Source organism: Sinohyriopsis cumingii, chromosome 8, assembly GCF_028554795.1.
Source record: "Sinohyriopsis cumingii isolate HCF-2022 chromosome 8, ASM2855479v2, whole genome shotgun sequence".
Lineage (NCBI taxonomy): Eukaryota > Metazoa > Mollusca > Bivalvia > Unionida > Unionidae > Sinohyriopsis > Sinohyriopsis cumingii.
In genome coordinates, this window is record NC_142968.1 from 4,531,082 (window position 1) to 4,551,946 (window position 20,865).

General features: G+C 35.4%; 2 protein-coding genes across 4 annotated transcripts in view; one reads left to right on the top strand and one right to left on the bottom strand.

Moving 5' to 3' along the window:
• The window catches only part of LOC149792878 (uncharacterized), a 66,476-nt gene that overhangs the window by 12,177 nt on the left and 33,434 nt on the right, over positions 1–20,865 (bottom strand). The window contains exon 1 of one of the 3 annotated variants that reach the window (XM_089966677.1): positions 2,173–2,246. The exons of 1 other annotated variant lie outside the window; for it this stretch is intronic. Coding sequence is in view for 1 of the 2 variants with exons in the window: in XM_089966678.1 (XP_089822804.1) it covers positions 2,173–2,185 (13 nt within the window). In the remaining variant the exon portion in view is untranslated. Of the gene's footprint in view, positions 1–2,172; positions 2,247–20,865 lie in introns of those variants that run through there. One more of the 3 variants, XM_089966678.1, reaches the window with a different exon arrangement.
• LOC149792879 (aminopeptidase Ey-like) overlaps positions 17,614–20,865 on the top strand; it is a 176,961-nt gene continuing 173,709 nt past the window's right edge. The window contains exon 1 of the mRNA XM_089966675.1: positions 17,614–18,528. Coding sequence (XP_089822801.1) covers positions 18,407–18,528 — 122 coding nt within the window. The 5' untranslated portion in view covers positions 17,614–18,406. The remainder of the gene's footprint in view (positions 18,529–20,865) is intronic.

Here is a 20,865-nt window from a genome sequence, read left to right on the forward strand (position 1 = left end):
TAATACAAAACAAATAAATTTGCATGATGTTGCTGGCTGTAAGATTGGTCTTTTATTGTATATAGATCATTTTTTGTCGGAATTCTAAACCAAAATGCTTAATAAGCCCCATTAAGAAGTTTTTTAACACGTGTTGCTTTTTTTCAATTTTGTATTTTGGTTTTCGTGCCCTTCTAGGTTGTTACACCGTGAATTTTGCCAAATGATAGATTATAATTAATTTTAATTGATAGGAGTACATAGATTACAGTACTGTAATTATATTTTTTAATTACTTTTAACTGATATGAGAACATATATTACATTCCTGTAATTACAAATAGCTCAAACATTTTAATTAACGGTTACTTAAGCAACAATTCTTTTTTAGTTTCTTAAATGTTAGTAGAAATTGACGACATAGAAAACATTGAAAAAAATTTTAAAGCAGCACCCGTCGATGTACTTGTTATCATATGCATGTGTGTCTTCACACCAGATTGATCATCCATTCAAGTAACACTGATTACTGATGTTACGAATGCGTAGTTTCAACGGTAACAACTGCATGTTTAGGGGAATAATTAAAACAATACTTCGATCTATTTGACGTAAATATTTGTTTAAGTTTTGAAAACAAAATAGCAATAAATTGTTTGTTCTGGTGCATTTGATTAACTGCTGATACCTATTTGTATTTACAACAATCTTACGTGGGTATTCATATAAGTAAGCATTACTTACAATACATATAGTTTCTGCTGTGTTCATATAAAGTCATGAACGACGCAGTGACCAAGAAGCTATATAAGCTCTAAATTAACACCAAAAAAAACATCTACTCGACAAAGGTCACACTTATTACTTCCGGTTCAGTGCCCACCAATGTATATCCAGTCTATTTTTTAGAAAATGTTTCCCTCTCTCTTTGAGATGGTGATATACGAGTTAAATATATTTTTGCAGAGTATTGATTTAAAGGTAATTGTTTATTCTTTAGAATATGAAAATTATGATATTGTTGTCTGAGTATAATTGGCGAAAGTACACAGTGAGAAATGGGGTCTTTCATACTTATCCAGTAGTGAAATCTGTAATCCAGTGCACATTGCTTTGTTTGCAGTCCAGGCTCTCAAACAATGATGGATAACCTATTACTATAGCTTCACCGTGAGTTGGTGTTTGAATATATTTTAGATTAGCATATAATTTATTAGTAGTTGGACACAATGGAAAGTTCAGTAACGAGAAAGAAATGTAGAGGCCACTTTGGAAAAGTAACTGCGATCTGAGTCCTGTCAGTGTACCTGTTTCTACTAGGCGCTTCCACTTTGGGCGGCCAAGAGTACGCTTCAAAAACGTACAACTTATTTGTATAACGAACAAAAAATTCTTCAAAACAAACACTATAACATATAAGGCCAGGAGTTAAAATTTCAACACTTTTAATTCATAGAATTTATATTTTTTTGTATTAATAAACTAAACAAATGAATGATTTAACCTTTAACCACGGTTATAATATAAACTTTATAATATTTGATAAGTAGCTCAAGTGCTGCTAAACCAGTGTACATGAGACGTCCAGTCAACTTTATGTACTCTAACGTATCACCTTAACTACGTCATGGATACTAGCTATCTTGATAGTCATGCTATTTTCCAGTGGGAAGAATGAGAATCTGGGGAAAAAAGTAGATCCAAAATGGTAATATCATAAATTAAGCGTTAAATTGGAAGTCTGACATGATAATATCATAAATTAAGCGTTGAATTGGAAGTCTGACATGAAAAATATAAAACATGTTAAGAAACTAATGATATAGCAGGGATGGAAAATTCTAATAGAGAATATACATTTTACAATTATTTTGAGTTGTTCGGGATTGAAGAAACCCCATGCTTTCAGGCGGAGGTGTGTGTGTGTGTGTGTGTGTGTGTGTGTGCGTTCTCAAATTATCTACAAATAAGACTCTTTCTTTCTCTCTCTCTCTCAGAATTATAAATCTTCCTCATGTTGTTTTTATATATTACGTAGAACGAAAAAAGATGAAAATGTTTTAAAACAAAACAAAAACACAAAAACGTTTCCTCCTGTATCAGAAAAAAAGCTTTCCTGTCAAGTATGTACTACAAAAGATTAAAATTAGTTGCAAAAGGAAGCAAATGCAATAAAGTAAATGCAAAACTTACCTTTGTACAACATTAGGAATGTGTACCTCTATTCCTTTATCACTAATGTAAGGTGAATTGCTTACCAGTGATTCACCTTACAGGCAGTTATCCATTAAACGTACACTTGCCGTTACGAACGGAAAGGTGGTTTCTTGGGGACCGTCTCATAAACTTAAAATAAAGATACAATCTATAACGTAAAAATGGTTTCACCACCTTGGTGTTTCTTTACTTTTTGCAGTTATATTTCTGCGCGCTGTTTAAAACTCAATATACACAGCTGCTTATATGTAGACAACAAACATTTAAAGCAGATGTAACAGTGATAACACACGCAGAGACTCTCTCTCTCTCTCTCTGACCGCTCCGGTGGCATAGTGGCTTGAGCGTCCGCCTCCGATGCGGGAGTTCAAGGGTTCGAACCCCGACAGAGTCATACCAAATACTTTTTTTAAAAAGAATAGATTAACAGCTGCCTCGCTAAGCGCTCAGCAATAAGAGGTTATTGTTAGAATTAGTCGGCCTGGTGTCAGGATAATGTGACTGGGTGGAACATGATGCTATATGTATGTGGCATGATGCCCCAGTGCTAGACATCACTATACGACTTCTACACTGCATACATCGTAGAGATGTGACTGAAAAATTGTTAAAGCTACGTTAAAAGTCCAAATCACATATGCACACAAACTCTCTCTCTCTCTCTCTCTCTCTCTCTCTCTCTCTCGCAAATATTTGTGTCGCACTTGTTGCCGCATTTGTCTGCATACTTTCTTCATTTTTCTAATTACAAACATCCAATTTTAGGTCAAGTTCTGGAGGCTTAAAATGCATTATCTCCATCCTTTGACTGAGACCATAAACGTAGATTTCAATCACAAGGATTATTTTCCTTTCTTCCAACACAGAAATTCGGATCCAAAAGTCAGAATGCATATTTTATTTCCACATTGTTTCATATAAGGTCGTGCAAGAATTCATTATCTGATAAAACATTGAAATAGAGTTTTAAAACTACGTTGGAAAAGATTTGTTTCATTTTGTAATCGCAGTAACATTAGCGTTGTATTTTCTCTATTTTTATCCAGCAAAATCATTGAGTATACTACATTAAGACACCACCCCCTTCGCGTCTTTTTTCCATAGTTACATTTTGAGACGAACCCTACGACGCATCGCCCGAGGGGCGTCAAACACATGATATGTGATCTTGTCACATTAACGGGCTGCCGTGTTTCATCATCGGGTCATCATATAATTTCTCACCGACTTCCGTCATGCAGACTGTCCAACTCATAAAGTTTACAACTTAGCTATACATTCAATACAGGCAGGAGAGGACTACATACTCTTCTTTTTAGTCTATCCATTTCTATGCTATTATTTACACATCATTCAATTTAAATATGTATATCCGTTTGCACGGACGAATAAGGCGGCATTTGGAGGCAGGGTTCAGCTTAAATTTGCCTTGTAAGATCAATTTTTATTGTCCGTTTCAAGCAAAAAGAATAACCACACCCTTCTCAAAATCAGACACCGGCACAGAAAAGCCCAGTATCCGCCTATTCGTTTGTAATCATATGTTTAAAATGAACTCTTATTTTACTTGCGATCAGAGTTACAGAAATGAAGGCTGATTGTGGTGGGACCAAATACAATATTTGATAGCCGACATCATATGTGGAAGCGTGTAAAATATTTCCTCGTTGCAAATGTAAGCCGATAAAAGACAATTATCCTAATGAAAAGTGTAATTTTTTAAATTAAAAACACTGTCGTCAGGACCTATATATATATATATATATATATATATATATATATATATATATATATATATATATATATATATATATATCATGACTGATGGATTGTTGCATACATAATGTAACATGGTCTGTCATGCGTCCGTACTACCTAATTGTATTATTAATGGAAGAACTATGCTTGACCCTTAAAAGTTACCAACCTAGTTAAAATAACTGAAGTGGAGCAACAGCTGCGAGATGAAATAGCCAAAGGATATCCGACTGTTTGTTGATGCTATCTGTGGAATTGCCGAGGCAACAAAACGTTGGTCTTGGTGTGACAGGAATCAGAACCAAGACTAACTATTATTATATGTACAAAAATAAGAATTATTTTTAGGGCTATATCGATTTCCTGGTCTCGGTGCAAACCCGATAAGGATTATCTTTCTCATCAGACGTTCTCTTTCCCATTCGAATCAAAATAAGCCATTGTTTTTACAATATTGTTTGCAAATTTGGCACGTACACTATTATTCATCATGCACTGTTATCTCCTCACATTCTGTGTATACGTCATTCAGTCTTATAATGTTTTATCAAATCCTAAATACTTATCCCAGTAGAATGAATGAATAATATATATATATATATATATATATATATATATATATATATATATATATATATATATATATATCTGCTCTCTTGCAACACAACGAAATCTAGCAGTTGCAATTGTTACCTGTTGTTAGTATTGCACCTTGAGCGTTTCTAGTCATGTGCTATTGTTTTGTATACACTGCGCTTTAATACGAAGATTGTAACTGGAGCGGTGGAGCGACCTGTCGATCCAAAGTACAATTGTTTTTCTGCGCGTAAGAAAATAAAAACAAAAGTATTTGATAATATTGCTGCATACATAAATTTGATTAATGTTATATGAAACAATAAGTAATTGATTTTTTTGTATAAGGATAACTTTTAACTTTTGCAAGTTCTAATTTGGAAAAGTTCTCTGTGGCACACAACTTTAACGAATAGTTTCTTTTCGGGTCTTTTCTTTTAACCTTTTTGGGCTTTTATTGGTTGATACAATATAGGGCCATATACCACGGAGGCTCGATTCAAGTGAGATTAAGAGTATCTGCCAATGGATAGTTGCCTGGATGGGGCTGTCTAAAATAATATAGATTGGACCGCCCAGTTAACTATCCATTGACCAATGTTTCTGTTTGTGTCCTCTCAGGTGTCGCTTAAAAACTTTCCATGACACCTATTGAAAATAATAGCGTAATATCCGTGTTGCTATGGACAATTATCGTAATAAAAAACAAACTTTGATACATATATAAAACACAATCACTGATAATCAGAGACCAAGTAACAAGACATTGAAAGTCTGTCATTTTGTCTGTCTGTCTCTGTTTTGTATGTTTAATCCAAGTTGCTTTATGAGTGACGTTCTTTTTATTGTATCTCTGTTGTTGTTGCTCTCTCTCTCTCTCTCTCTCTCTCTCTCTCTCTCTCATGGTCGTCGTGGTTGTTGTCTGACTTAAATACAACTCCGTCAGGCACAGTTCAAGACAGCAATGGTTGCTTCCCATGAAAATGTGTTTTCTGACGCGAGGACAACATAACTTAGACACCGGACTGAGGCAACCAGACTGAGTTCATGAAAATTAAGGGACCCAAATCAGATCGCATCGGTGCTAATCGAAGTTATTCAACTCGCACCAAAAAGTGACGATGATTCGCCAATTGCTATCCTTTTAATCGGCTTGTTGGCGCAAGAAGCATCGCCTTGATCAAGTATGCTATAGAACTCTGTCGTCATGACAACGGCAGCTTCCGCTGTGAATTAAATCTGTCTCTTGTTGGTTTCTCTTTTCTTTTTTCTTTCTTTCTTTCGATATCAGCTCCACCATTTGTGACTTTTGAATTAGGAAATAATATCTTGGTATAAAACATAAATGACTTAAAATGACAAATAAAATAGAAATTGTCTCGACAAAGACAAACATGACTGTAATTATTTATGAACTTTTTTCTCTCCAGCACGTTTTATCACTAAATACCACTAACATAACATGTATTTGTAGAGAAATTTTTTAGACTGGCACGATTTTTTCCCTAGAAGAAAAGGACGTTGGCATCTTTTAGTAATCGATAGCCGACCCCTTATGATTAGATAATGCGTTATGACCTTGGTAATGTTTTGCAAAGAAACGTATGTTGTTTTGAAAAATGTAAGCCTTAATAAATATCACTATTGACAGCTCTGCACGAGTTGATAAATGTCTGCTGTTACTTTCAGGGTCATTCCTTTCATTGTCCGCTTCATAATAATAATACACCGTGATTTGAGATGTTACTGTCAAATCTAGAAATATGATAATACGACTCAGCGATTTGAGATGTTACTGTCTAATCTAGAATATTCAATATATTTTGTGTTCAATATAGTTTCTATTTTCTATCTGAGAAACATGGCATAAAACATTAATTTACATTTTTTAAACAAATATTGAAATATGTTGTCATTATAACGTGAATTTATGATTATATGTTAAGTCTTTTGCAATGAAGTATTGTTATATTGTCATTGTTACAGAACTCTTTCCTCGTGTTACGTAATATTTCGTACCATGCGTTATTTCGTCACATTCTAAACAAGCATTAGTACAAGTAACTGGGACTTGAAATATCGATATATTCAGATAGAATGACTGAGTACGTCAATTTAATTATAAACTTTCATTAGTATAGATAACGTTCTTTTATTGAACATGATCTTTAGTTATGTTATCTATCTATCTATCTATCTATCTATCTATCTATCTATCTATCTAAATATATGTATATAACCATTTGAACAACTATCATTTTTAAGTCAGACGTGCTTGAAACCCGTTGGTATTGCAAATTTCTTAGAGGGGCACCGAGTGGCCGAGTGGTCTAAAGCGCTCTTCGTTACGGATCACTGCCATCTCACCTCTGTCTGCGGCGGTTCGAGTCTAAGATTCAGCCAATGTGGGCACGTGAGAAAGCTTGCCAGTAGCTTCTCGTGGGTCGGTGGTTCTGCCCGGGGTTTTCCGGGTTCTTCCTCCACCATTAATACTGGGCGCCATGTATAGCCTATCGTGCTGAAAAATGGCGTTAAACCCCACAACAACAACAACAACAAATTTCTTAGACTCGTGAGGTCCGTCATACCGAAATAACTGAATGATTACCTAATTTTCCCTCACTGTTCGCGTGTCGGGAAAACCTCACCACTAAGAAGGCACATATATGCAGAGCACCGTTTTGAAGATTGATATAACAATGTAAATTGCAACATTTTTTCGAGTATTTAATTTACAGGCGCTGAGAGAGAAAACTAAATCAGCAAAATATTTTTCACACTCACGACTATCTAATACGTGTGGACTATCAGAACCTTGTCTAAGCTGCACGTCACAAAAATGCAACAAGTAAATGATTTGCAAAAAATATATATAAGACAGAATATTTTGTTAATAGACTCATCATTGTACTGAAACACTTATAACTAGAATTGTTCATTGTAAATTGAGAATACAGATCTTCGTGCTATTTTCAAGAATGGATGAGAATTTTTTTTAAGATTGTTGAATATCTACAAATCGTAAAACAAATATACCGAAAATAACGCATGTTGTCTTTCCTTTGTGCCCGAACCGTCTTTTCATATTAAACCTATGGACATTTTGAACATTGCATTTCCTCTTGTTCTCATAGCGTCGTTCTAATGTTAATTCTTTTCTTGCCTATTGTTAAATTCCCTTTGTGCCCATAGAGACACATTTCAAAACGTCGACATTTATGACAGTTTCCCATGTGTCCAATATACAGTTTGTTTAGTCCATATCGCCACTTTTTATTACGCCTAATGTTATTGAGTTATCTTGAAAACTTGCATAAGTGTTACGTCCCAGATTGAAAAATTGTTATTGTCTTTCCCCAGATACTTTGCATGGTATTCAGTGCTGTCGTAAACAATTATCTTCTTCCGTGTTAGATAGAGATTTTTTACTTTTTCTGGTGAAATGAAATCAGATTCAGTATCGATTGCTAAATTATTTTGTCATTTGTTTATTCATCATTCAGCAGGAAGCAATAACGGGAGGCAACGACCATCAAACTGGAAATAATTTACCCCTAAATCCTGATTGATTCGAATGGAAACTATGTCTTCCTAATCAAAAGCAACGATTTCAAAAAGCTGGATGATGCGAACAAGAAAGCAAACACACGAACAAAAACAAAACAAACAACAAACAAACAAAAAATAGCACAAATATTGAATGTATTACAATCGACTGCCATGCTATACATTATTTGTTTTTCATTTGTCAACATTTGTCCATTTATCTGTCCGTCATATCTCACTGCATCTCAATCCGTTTCCCACCAAACAGAGATACATAGAGCGCACGTAACTTTCATAGGGAATAGGAGTTAAGGGCCTTTCCCAAACACTCGCCTGTGCTCATATCAAACCTGTGATCGATGGGTTATGAGTCTGACGCTCTAAGCAACTGTACTATTGGTGCACCTCTGTATTGTTCTTCGGTTATAAATACGACAAGGAAAACTTCTTAATATAATAAATATCGTGTTTTCTGAGCAAGGTTTCTTAGGCAATACGACTGAGAGATGGTCGAAAATTCTAAGTGTTTGTTCCTAAGACTGAAAGATATTGCATGCATGTCGAGGTGTGAGCCATTGCATGTTTGTCAGGCTGTGAGATACTGCACGTATGTCATGCTGTGAGATATTGCAGGTATGTCAGGCTGTGAGATATTGCACGTATGTCAGGCTGTGAGATATTGCGAGTATGTCATGCTGTGAGATATAGCAGGTATGTCAGGCTATGAATTATTGCATGTATGTCATAATGTGAGATACTGACAATATACATCATTGATATCTACGGTGCAAACTTTTGTCAGATGCGTCGTATTGGCATATTAGGATGGCATACTTTTCGCGTGACTAAGGCTGACATTTTAGTGACCTTTCTGTACATACCCATGATACTATACTATAGACGGTTAAAAGTATTGGCGTTCTTTGCAGTTTTTCTACTAAAAAAGCCTGAGTTGAAGCCTCTGCCAAATATTTTCGTTGTACATTATAGAAGCAGCGAATGGAGCAGGTGTCTGTGTTAAAACGTAAACCTTTGACGTTATCTACAGTTTGCATACATTGCAAGATGAATTACATAATTGTCTTGTCTGAATTAATAAATGTATTTTGTTTGTCCGAGCTCTATAATAGGCTTTATAGTAGGCTCTATAATAGGTTCTGTAATAGGCTTTATAAGAGTAAGAGAAAATGGCAATGCTTTCAAACGCAGTCCTTTTGTGATTCAAAAGAATGGATAATCATCGATAAGACTTGGTTTCTCAGTGATGTCGTAAGGTGATCTCGAATGAAAACGCGAATTTATTTTTCCACCTAATAATAATAGTAATAATAATAATAATAATGAGGACTTTGTATAGCGCCTAATCTTCAGAAGCTCTAAGCGCTTTACAACATTAGACAACACTATATGATAAAAAACATATAATGATATGATTACAAAAACAAACACCATGAGATTAGAATACATGGCACATATCCTTATCCGAATCCGGTTACAATAATCTGTAAAGAAAAGGAGATAGCTAAATATTAGGATTTCGTGCAATAAACTCTGTGTGTGTGTGTGTGTGTGTGTTGTGATTTTTCTCGAAAATAGTTTCAAAGTGCTCTTCTTCTCATTGGATATATTTATGCCTAAAGTATGCCACATGTTTAGAATGGATGCACACACGTTGTCCCCACAAATTGTGTTGCTTCAAGACAGAAAATAATGCTAAAAGTGTTAGAGGTGTGCGACCTCCTGCCTTGGATGCCGCAATCTTGAATTCCTGTTATCGACTGATAAGAAACTGATACAAATTAATACTCATCAGTCCATTAATTATGTGTATTATTACCATGACATGTACGCAGACACCAAGATTGCTTCCAAGCCAAAATAATGATGCTGAAATCCTCGGATAAGTAATTGGACTGGTAGTGTTGCATACGCCATCTCATGATATATGAGAGCATACACACAAATCCTTGAATAAGCGTGTATGATGGTAGTGTTGTATATTCCATTACAATATATATATGATGGTATATCCACTAATCGATTATTAACTAAGTGGACTGGACGTCGTGTACATGTTTTCGCAATATGTATCATGGTATCGCATGTGTTACATTAATTTTCCAGACCGTCTCTTTCATATGCTTGTATCTATAATCCGGTTTAATAACCGATCTTGTAAATGTGGGAATGATAAATGTTACTGTATTATCAGTTATCCTTTCACAGTAATAGTGACTGTTGCATTAATTATCTATCTGTCTGTCCGTCTGTCTGTCTGTCTGTCTATCTATCTATCTATCTATCTTTCGATGAATACCAACGTAGACTGGTACGGTTGTGAATGATATCGCATTATATTGTTTGATCGAAATGACAGTTACTCTGTCGTGATTTTTCGTCTCTGTATCAAGGCGAGTTTGTAATTATATATTTTACCCTCAGCAGTCTATTTGTCTTTTTGTATGTATGTATGTATGTATGTATGTATGTATATATGTATGTATGTAGTGTCGAGTAAAACATATTAGTAAAATTTGAAAAGTCAAACAAATGCTAACATATTTAGGAAGGTAATCACGTCTGAATACAAAAAATGCATATTCTAATATAGGATAACAGAAGATACATATATAATAACATCTTTATCGCGTATATAAATTACACTGGTCAACAGTGAAATCATTACTGACTTGAAAAGGCCCTAATCTGTAGTATTTTGGTGTGCCGAACACGAATATAACCGTGAAAAATTTGTATTGGCTCTCGTTTTGAAGATATTCATATACCTCATTTTCTATGTTTCACTGTGTAAATTTCTCCAGTAGGACTGCAGCAACATCCGGAATAATGATGTAACATTGCATAATACCATCATGCTCACATCATCCACAGTTGATTGCATCATTTTCTGATGCAATGCAATACTAATGCCATGCGGCTGCTGAAGTAAGTTGACGTCAGCAGTGTACTATACATGTGTAGGCCTATTATACTAATGCCAGGCGGCTGCTGAAGCTGACGTAAGCAGTGTACTATATAAAGCCCAATCAGATAGGTTCAGCATTTAAAATATTTTAGACGTTGTGCGAGACAGTTCAAGCTACTGTTACATAAAACTTATTATTTTATCCATTTACGTACAATAAAGAACAGTAATGCCTCGAAAGTGTGTTAATACCGCGGACAATTTTTGCTATATTTGTGGGGAAGTGACATTTGCCAACCAGAAGAAAAGTATCAATTCTCAAGTGAAGAAGGCATATCATCTTTACTTCGGATGCAAGGTTGGTGACCAAGACAAGCCTTGGGCTCCGCATATATGCTGTGCTACATGTACAACACAGCTTTCACAGTGGTTGAATTGCAAAAGGTCATCAATGCCGTTTGCAGTCCCAATGGTGTGGAGAGAGCCAAGCAACCACCTAAATGACTGTTACTTCTGCTTGGTTCCTCCTCTTTCCGGCGGAATAACGAAGCGAAAGAAGTCGAGAATAGTCTACCCAAACATTCCGTCTGCATTGAGACCAGTTCCACATGGTGAGGGACTTCCTATTCCAGAACCTCCAGCAGAATATTCTCTTGATTCATCTGACGAAGACAAAGGTGAGTCGACCTGTTCTTCTCCTGGTCCATCAGCATGCAGTGATCCAGATTCTCACTGTGGTGCATCATCAACCCCACACAGAATAACACAGGAAGAACTAAATGACCTGATTCGTGATTTGGACTTATCAAAGAACAAGGCAGAATTGCTAGGATCAAGACTCCAACAATGGAATCTTCTAGAAGAAGATGTCACAATTACTGCATATCGAAAGCGCCACCAGCAATTGGAGCCTTTCTTCAGAAAGGAAAGTAATCTGATATTCTGTTCCGATATTGAGGGCCTCATGAATGCTTTAAAAATCACTCATGACCCACAAGAATGGAGACTATTTGTGGACTCTTCGAAACTGAGTCTCAAGGCTGTGCTTTTGCACAATGGAAACATTCTTCCATCTATTCCAGTAGCGTATGCTGTCCACATGAAAGAGACATACGATAACTTAAGGCAGCTACTGAATTCCATTGAGTATAACAAGTACAGCTGGCACCTCTGTGGTGATTTGAAGGTAGTTGCCCTTTTAATGGGACTGCAGCAAGGATATACAAAATACATGTGTTTCTTATGCGAGTGGGATAGCCGAGCAAGGGAAATGCACTACATGAGGAAGGAATGGACTCACAGGCAGAATGTAGCCATTGGAGAGAAGAATATCCAACACCCAGCTCTGGTTGAGGCTCAGAAAATCTTGCTACCACCCCTTCACATCAAACTAGGTTTGATGAAGAACTTCGTGAAAGCCATTGACCGGACTTTGCCAGCATTCCGATACCTGCATGAAAAATTCCCTCGACTCAGCGAAGCAAACATTAAAGAGGGAGTTTTTGTGGGTCCTCAGATTCGAGAGCTTTTCAAAGATGACCGGTTCAACAACTTGCTGGAAGGTGACGCGAAACAAGCATGGAATGCTTTTCGCCTAGTTTCTACAAACTTCCTAGGAAATGTTAGGGCAGAAAACTATAAGGAACTAGTAGAAGACATGTTGATGAAGTATAAGAAACTTGGCTGCAATATGTCTCTAAAGATTCACTTCCTTCATTCCCATTTGGATTTCTTTCCTAGCAACTGTGGTATTGTTAGTGATGAACACGGCGAACGTTTTCATCAAGATATCGCAACAATGGAACAAAGATACCAGGGAAAATGGTCCACTACAATGCTGGCTGACTACTGCTGGACACTCCTCAGAGATGCTCCCGAACAGCTATACAAGAGACAGGCGAAGAAATCTAAGATGTAGTCAATGACTTGATTTTTTATAGGTAGGCTATTACAGTTGACCTTTTACTATTGGAATGCATTTCGTTATGTAAACATTAATTTCTTGCAGATTACAAAAAAACTAGAGCCAATTTTGCAATTTGACTGTCATATTCGTGTTCAGCACATAAAAATTGATAAGAATTGACTAATTTTATTTCAGTAACATGACTTTTGTAAAAATTTGTTGTCCAGTGTTACAAGACAATGGTAGAAAAGGAATAATTCTTTTTATATAAAAAAATGAAGCATATTTCATCGTTTGCATTGAAAGCAGGTAAAGCTTCGTTGCATTTCATGCAGTGATTGTTAAATAAATGTATGCCTAAATGTCTTTTTTTAATAAAAAGAACCCGTCATTTTCGGTAAAACCTGTAATCAATTTATTTAGTTTCTAAATCTAGGTAAAAGCCAAGTTTAATCGGGCGAAGTAGAAGGGAAATGCTTTGTCCGCCTTATTTTTCAAAACATGTTTGGTACACTTCAGCAGAAGCTAATCGCCAGAAAGCATTCAATTTATGTACATGCCCACAACTACATCAAAAGTTATTTCTCAACTTGACGGGAATGGCCGAGCGATAGTCCGATTGCCTGTCCGAAGGACGGATTAAATGTACTTTCCCTGCAGCAATGTCAAGGTCATATCATAATTATTGGTACAGCATCATTCATGTTAATTCATATAAAAAAAATTCTTGTTGGTATTTAGTTGTCACTTTATAACTTCATGTCTATGCCTGACATTTCTAAATAGAAATGCATTGTATGTGTGTGTTATATTTCGCTTGTGTAACCCATGTGTCCTCTTGTGGAAAGAGTTCATTCCCTCGAATTTGTTCCGTACTATTTTGGGATTGCACGTATGGCCGAGTAGCTTCAGTACCGGTAAATGCTACTTATAGCATGCGATTCCCGTTTGTTTTTACCCTACCACAAATTGCATAGACAAAAAGCGTCAAGGATATCCAATAATTTTAAAAAAATGAGTCATTTCTTCCATTTATAATTCGTAACCTGTTTGTTTGGTCCCTATAAAGGTTAAATTATTCCGGTTTTGTGAAAAATGAAAATGACTATGTTTTGTGAATGATGGAAATGACTGCTTTGTGCATTTTTTTAATATCCAGGATGCATTTCGCTTTTAAAATCTTGAGGGTCAGGGGGTACAAGCAAACCCGAGGGTAAGTGAATACTGCAAGTGATTGGTCTCGTCTGTTGTTCGATTTATTTATCGTACTGATTATATGTCTATAACCTGTCTGAGTATATTGGTGTTGTTGTAACGTTGATACCGTTATCAAGTTGCCTGCAGTTTCGTTCGCAACTTTTTATAAAATGCAAATTGAGTGTTGAGACACTGGATGCAGTTGCATTGAAGATACTTTCGTTACAAAAACAATATTTGTGAAAGTATTTCAGTCGCCCTAGTCGCAAGCAGCAGCGAGTGTTTTTGGACAGATACGCCGGAAAAAGCGATACATTATGGTTGTTTGAATAGTTGGTCTATCTTTGAAACAATCGTTCGTGCAATCACACCCGCATCCTTCTATATTCCTTCATTTGAATTTGATAGATTCTAATATAGTTTTTACAGCAGGATATCTTTAAACAATGCTTCATTTTACTTAGATGACAATCGTGTCTTCGTCCTGCAAACGTCAAGCTTGAGACAGTGGCTTTTCATATGCTGACTATATTGTATACTTAAACATTGTTTTAGAGGCAATGTGAGACTGGCACAGTCTAAGATGAATGCAAATGTCTGAAACATGGCCATTCTTAGTTCAATGGAAGGAAGCTATACTCTCTCTCCATACACACACACACACACACACACACACACACATATATATATATATATATATATATATATATATATATATATATATATATATATATATATATATACTGTTCGATTATCGTACATAAAAAAGAAATTGTTTATTCTATACAATTACACTGTTTCAGCGGGAAGTTACACATAGTATTACCTTGCTACAGAGTATTGATTGATTGATTCTTGGTCAACGGCGTTTTTGTTCCAACGATCATCTATATTCCAGTGTTACGATAGACACAAGGTTGATAAATACTTTTCAAATTATATCATAATGGGAAAGCTGTGCATTGATATAAACGTTATCATAAAGGATTCGTCTGACGCTGCTTGAGCAACACTGGCTATACAATATATGGTTGTGAAGATTAATCATTTTTAGTGCCTTGATTGTCATGTCGTATAACGATAAAGACCACGAAAAATTATATTCCTGAGTTACACCGCGATATAAATTCAAACGTATATTCCTTACACACACACACACACACACACACACACACACACACACACACACAGCGATATACCATGCAAACGTATATTCCTTACACACACGGCGATACTATAACTTGTCACAATGCTCATTTTATTCCTCTGAAAGCCAAAACGTTTCAAAAGAAAATGGAGGTCATTCGTTTTATGTAATGTTTTAGGAGTACTGACAGGATACATACTTTGCACTTACAAATCGTTACTCGTCTATTTTCTTTCTACTTAACCAATTAGACATGGTTTGACATTTCCAGATGGTAATGATATCGTACGTCTTCACGAACCATTAACATATGTTCAGGGGTAATATATGTTTGCTCCTGCTCCAAGTCTTTGTTATTCACTGGTAAAGCTAATTTAAAGGTGCTTTATACTCCCTTGATCTTCTTCTAGTACCGTACACTGGTGCTGTGATGGTGGTGAGCTACAAACGATGTGCAAAATGTTAGAGCTGCACTACAATGAACGATATACACAACCTGTTCTCTGAAGTTCTGTATATTTAGGAAGTTAGACACCACGGGTCGTTTTATTTATTTTCTTGAAAGAAAAATCACACAGCCTATAAATTAAATAAGAACAGGCCACACACTATGACATAATATAAGGAAAAGACCATACAGTATGACATAATATAAGGAACAGGCCACACAGTATGACATACTATAAGGAACAGGCCATACAGTATGACATACTATAAGGAAAAGGCCATACAGTATGGCATAATATAGGGAACAGGCCACACAGTATGACATACTATAAGGAACAGGCCATACAGTATGACATACTATAAGGAAAAGGCCATACAGTATGGCATAATATAGGGAACAGGCCACACAGTATGACATACTATAAGGAACAGGCCACACAGTATGACATAACATAAGGAACAGGCCACACAGTATGACATAATATAATGAACAGACCATATAGTATGACATAATATAAGGAACAGGCCATTGATACATATTAAATCCATACACACTGAACGGTCACGATACACACTATTATATTATCATACACATTCAACTCGTAGACACAAAACGATTATCAAAGACACTAAACTCATATACACTAAACGGTTTTCATGCACGCAAAACTCGTTTACACTAAAACGGTTATCATACACCTTAAACGGTTATCATATACACTAAATTCATATAAACTAAACATTTATCATACACATTAAACTCATACACACTGAGCAGTTATCATACACATTAAACTCATACACACTGAGCAGTTATCATACACATTAAACTCATACACACTGAGCAGTTATCATACACATTAAACTCATACACACTGATCAGTTATCATACACATTAAACTCATACACACTGAGCAGTTATCATACACATTAAACTCATACACACTGAGCAATTATCATATGCAATAAACTCGTACACAATGAACCGTTATCATTAACACTAAGGGCTTGTCATACACACTAAACGGTTTATCATACACAATAATTCCTTATCCAGAAATGAGTAAACTCGTTGCAAATATTGAAAAGGAATTCTTCCGTCCTAATGAGGCGATACCTCCATTATTTGTACAGCAATTCTATATCTGATTTGGGGTCTTCTTTTCCATTCCTTTTCTAAATAAACAGTTGGTGATTTGAATTTAATTTTAATTTATGAGTTGGAAAGAAAATCATGTTTAACTTTCGTGATTTGGTAATTTTCAAACTATCTTCTTCCATTCCCTGACATTAAATTTCCATAAGTTGTAATTATATCACGAAAATTATACAACTGAAGCCAGTCAGAAATTTCCAGACATCTGCAGGTCACATTTCCTGCAAAAACCAACTATTGTGTTTCTGTTATTAATGAATTAGTCTGAAGCACACTTTATTTAGCACAATATGGGAAACCAGTTACTGCGTGATTATTTTTTCAGGAAAGTCCTATAAATCAACTTCTGCTTCCTGCGTGCTCGGCCTAATTCTTACAGGGCAAAGTACTATACAAAACTATTTTGGCACGGAACTAACATATTAGCGTCACGTGACATTACTATCAGAGTCTTAATTGTGTGTGTATCGTGTAAAGAGAGAGAGTTCATTATAATAGGCATGATCTTATCTTAATGTCATCACGTAACGTCTATATATATATATATATATATATATATATATATATATATATATATATATATATATATATATATATATATATATATATATATATATATTTATTTATTTATTTATTTATTTATTTATTTATATATACACGTCACGTCACTGACATATTCTCACATCCCTGCTTCATCTGACATGTAACTTCACAGATACAGAACAATCGTCCAGGTAGATGGGGATAATTCCACAAATTCGACTAATTGACCTAGCAATTAAGCTGACGTTGATAGAACCTGTTTCTGGAAGTTGATGTTCTGAAGGTCATACTTAGAAGCTATTGTTATAGGAATCTTCTCGCATTCCCGAAGATGAAGGAAGAACTATCATCTGACATTCACGTAGTGGAAGCAAGTATCGCAGAAAAAGGAACGTTTGGTATAAGTCATGTGAAAAACAATAAAGGTATGGTACACAGATACGAAAACCAGTGTTATCTGAAGTCACTCAAAGTTCGGATACTGCTAACCGTCGGGTTCCTAGCTTTACTTTTTATAGTTATTTTTGTTGCATTCTTCTGGAAGGAAAACATAATACCGAAAAATGACGGAAAATATTGTATATGCAATAATGTTACGAATAATATCATGCTGGATCCATTTGTTGTTTCAATGTCATCGGTAGACAGTATAAGCAATGCAACCGGTATTCCACTGTGGGGCTCGGTTGCCAAAGAAACATCAACAAATTCATCTTTTCTACAACCATGGGAAAAAGTAAGACTACAGGTGTCAATCATTCCACATCATTATGACCTTGAACTCATAACCGACCTTTTGAAAGAGGCTTGTCACGGAAACCGTTCTTTCACCGGAAAAGTGTTGCCATAACAATTGAAGTCCAATCAAGGACAAAACTAATATCTATTCATATCAAGGAACTGGTATTGTCTAGTGAAACAGTATCTGTCAAAGAGAAAGATACGAACACTTCTTTACAAATTAGAAGACAGTTTTATTACAGCGATACAGAGAAATATGTGATAGAAATGGACCAAAGTTTAGAAAATGGATTCTATATCGTTGTAATAGGATATTTCAGTGGATGTATTACCCCAGATCTTTTCGGACTTTACTTGTGCAGTTACAGAACATCGTCTGGCGAAACAAGGTAAGTCGTGTATGGTCTGTCCTTTATATGTGATGCATTGTACAGGACACGTTTAATATCGGTTTATACTGATATATATATATATATATATATATATATATATATATATATATATATATATATATATATATATATATATATATATATATATATATATATATATATATATATATATATATATATATATATATATATATATATTAACTAATATATATCGGTCCTCATTCCTATTGCAGGTGTCCAGAAAGGACTTTGATTTGCGGGCTGAACGTGTTATACATTTAAACTCTGACCTCAATGGACTTTTCTTCGTAAATTTCTATATTCTTATAAAGATTGGTGATGCACGTTGGCTGATTTCGTTCGTTCAGAATCGTGGTGAGCTCATCCGAAAGGACCGATTATTTCACCGAATTAGATATGGCGGTCATCCTTGACGGAAATATCTTGTAGACGTCACATATGAATAACGTTCAATTAATAACAGCTGAACTGTTAAAACGTCCATATAAAGTCAACCGTGTTTTCGTTAGGTGAAATGCCTGTAATCCCGAAGAGGGTACCTTCAGATGATAGAGTTTGCCTGTTTGTATGTATACCCGGAATTATTTCACTTTTTAACCTAACTCTTTCCTAATCATTTTTCTTTATAATCTGACATGGTGCTAATCGTCTTTACGATTCCTCGCTTTGACATCCTAGAACATCAGATTTACGAGGAAATGCTATATGGACCGACACCTCGTTATACCGAAATCCCAAACTTTTCCTTCTTTCCTTTCATGATTGTTTCGTCAGTAAACAAAATTCACACTACTGTAAAAGTAAAGAGCAATAATGGTCCCAAAATTCAATTTAACAGTAAAATAGAAAAAGGGAATGACCCTTAAAACCGATTCGTGGTACTGAACTAGCCGATGGTTATGCGTAAAGGAAAAACACACCTGCCACACGCTGAGTCAGCGTATTCCTATTAGATTTGTATTTTCATACTTGTATTTTGGCGCTGTTTTCATTTTCTAAAGCAATTCCATATTGGACTGTATTTGTCACCTTCACAAATAAAGGTAAATCACAAGTCTAGAATGGTAAACCAGGCACGCACGATGTAAATATAATGTTGAGCCTGACAATACTGGTCTGTCGTTTGCACTTTGGATGGAAGGAAAAGTTATGTGATAATACCGGTATAGTGTATTCTTCCAGACGAAGCATAAAGGCAGTTGACACGAAATGAATCTTAGTTATCGATACAATCATGTCTAGTACACGTACAGAAGGCTGATATGGGAGAAGCTTGTAGAAAGCAGCCCATTTTAAGGCAAAATGCGAACTGATAAAGAAAAAATAACAATAATTTGCGTCGTATAGATTTGAAAAACATGCTCCATGGACATCCTTCCATTGTCAGATATGGATTCTATGGTCTCTGTGCAAATACATTGGATACTCTCAACTCAAAACAGATTTGTGAACATTTTCATTACTAATGGTTACATATAAAAATGAAGAGCAACCAACTCTTTTATAACTTTTGCCTTGAATTTCTTTTTATTTGGGGTTCGGGGTGGTTAAGGAAGGGAGTCTAAGTTCAAAATGTCGAGATAATAAAATAACGAAACATACGTTGATAAAAAAAATTAAGTTTAGACGTACGTGGGGTTACCCTGTCAAAAATATGCATGCTGACTATAGGTAATATGGTTAAATAACGCCTCAGGACGCGAATATCAGGCGAAAGTAGGTATTCTTTGACCTAAATTTATCTGGCAATAAAACAATACACACTAATGTTGTTGATAGGAAGAAATCGTTATAATGGAACGTAATGTATTTCCCATGGCGTTAACTTGTTAGGATCCAGAATTTGTATATCAACGAATACAGCACGTAATTTGTTGCATCATTGGATACTGATGATCTTTCAGTAAGACAGACAGTCTCTCTCTCTCTCTCTTTCTCTCTCTCTCTCTCGTATACACGATGGTAAATAAAACAAAATGCATGCAGGGAAATGAACTATGTTTTTATTCTCTGATATTGTCATTAGATATATACAGTGTTTATAATTACTCTTGCAAAATTCATCATTCACTCTTGATGGCTTGCAGATCAAGTGCATATACTCTACTGCAGGCGTGGTAATGCAATTCACTGCACGTGTACATTCAAATTTATTACATATGTTGGCACGGATGAAAGTAAATTGTGGTTGTAATGACCTACCTTTTTGCTGAAAACAAACTGTTTATGATAAGCTTATGGATTTTGAACAACACAGGCAACGCGTACAAGGCATCATTCTACAAATATTTCCTGTTGGTTTATTCTTCTCGT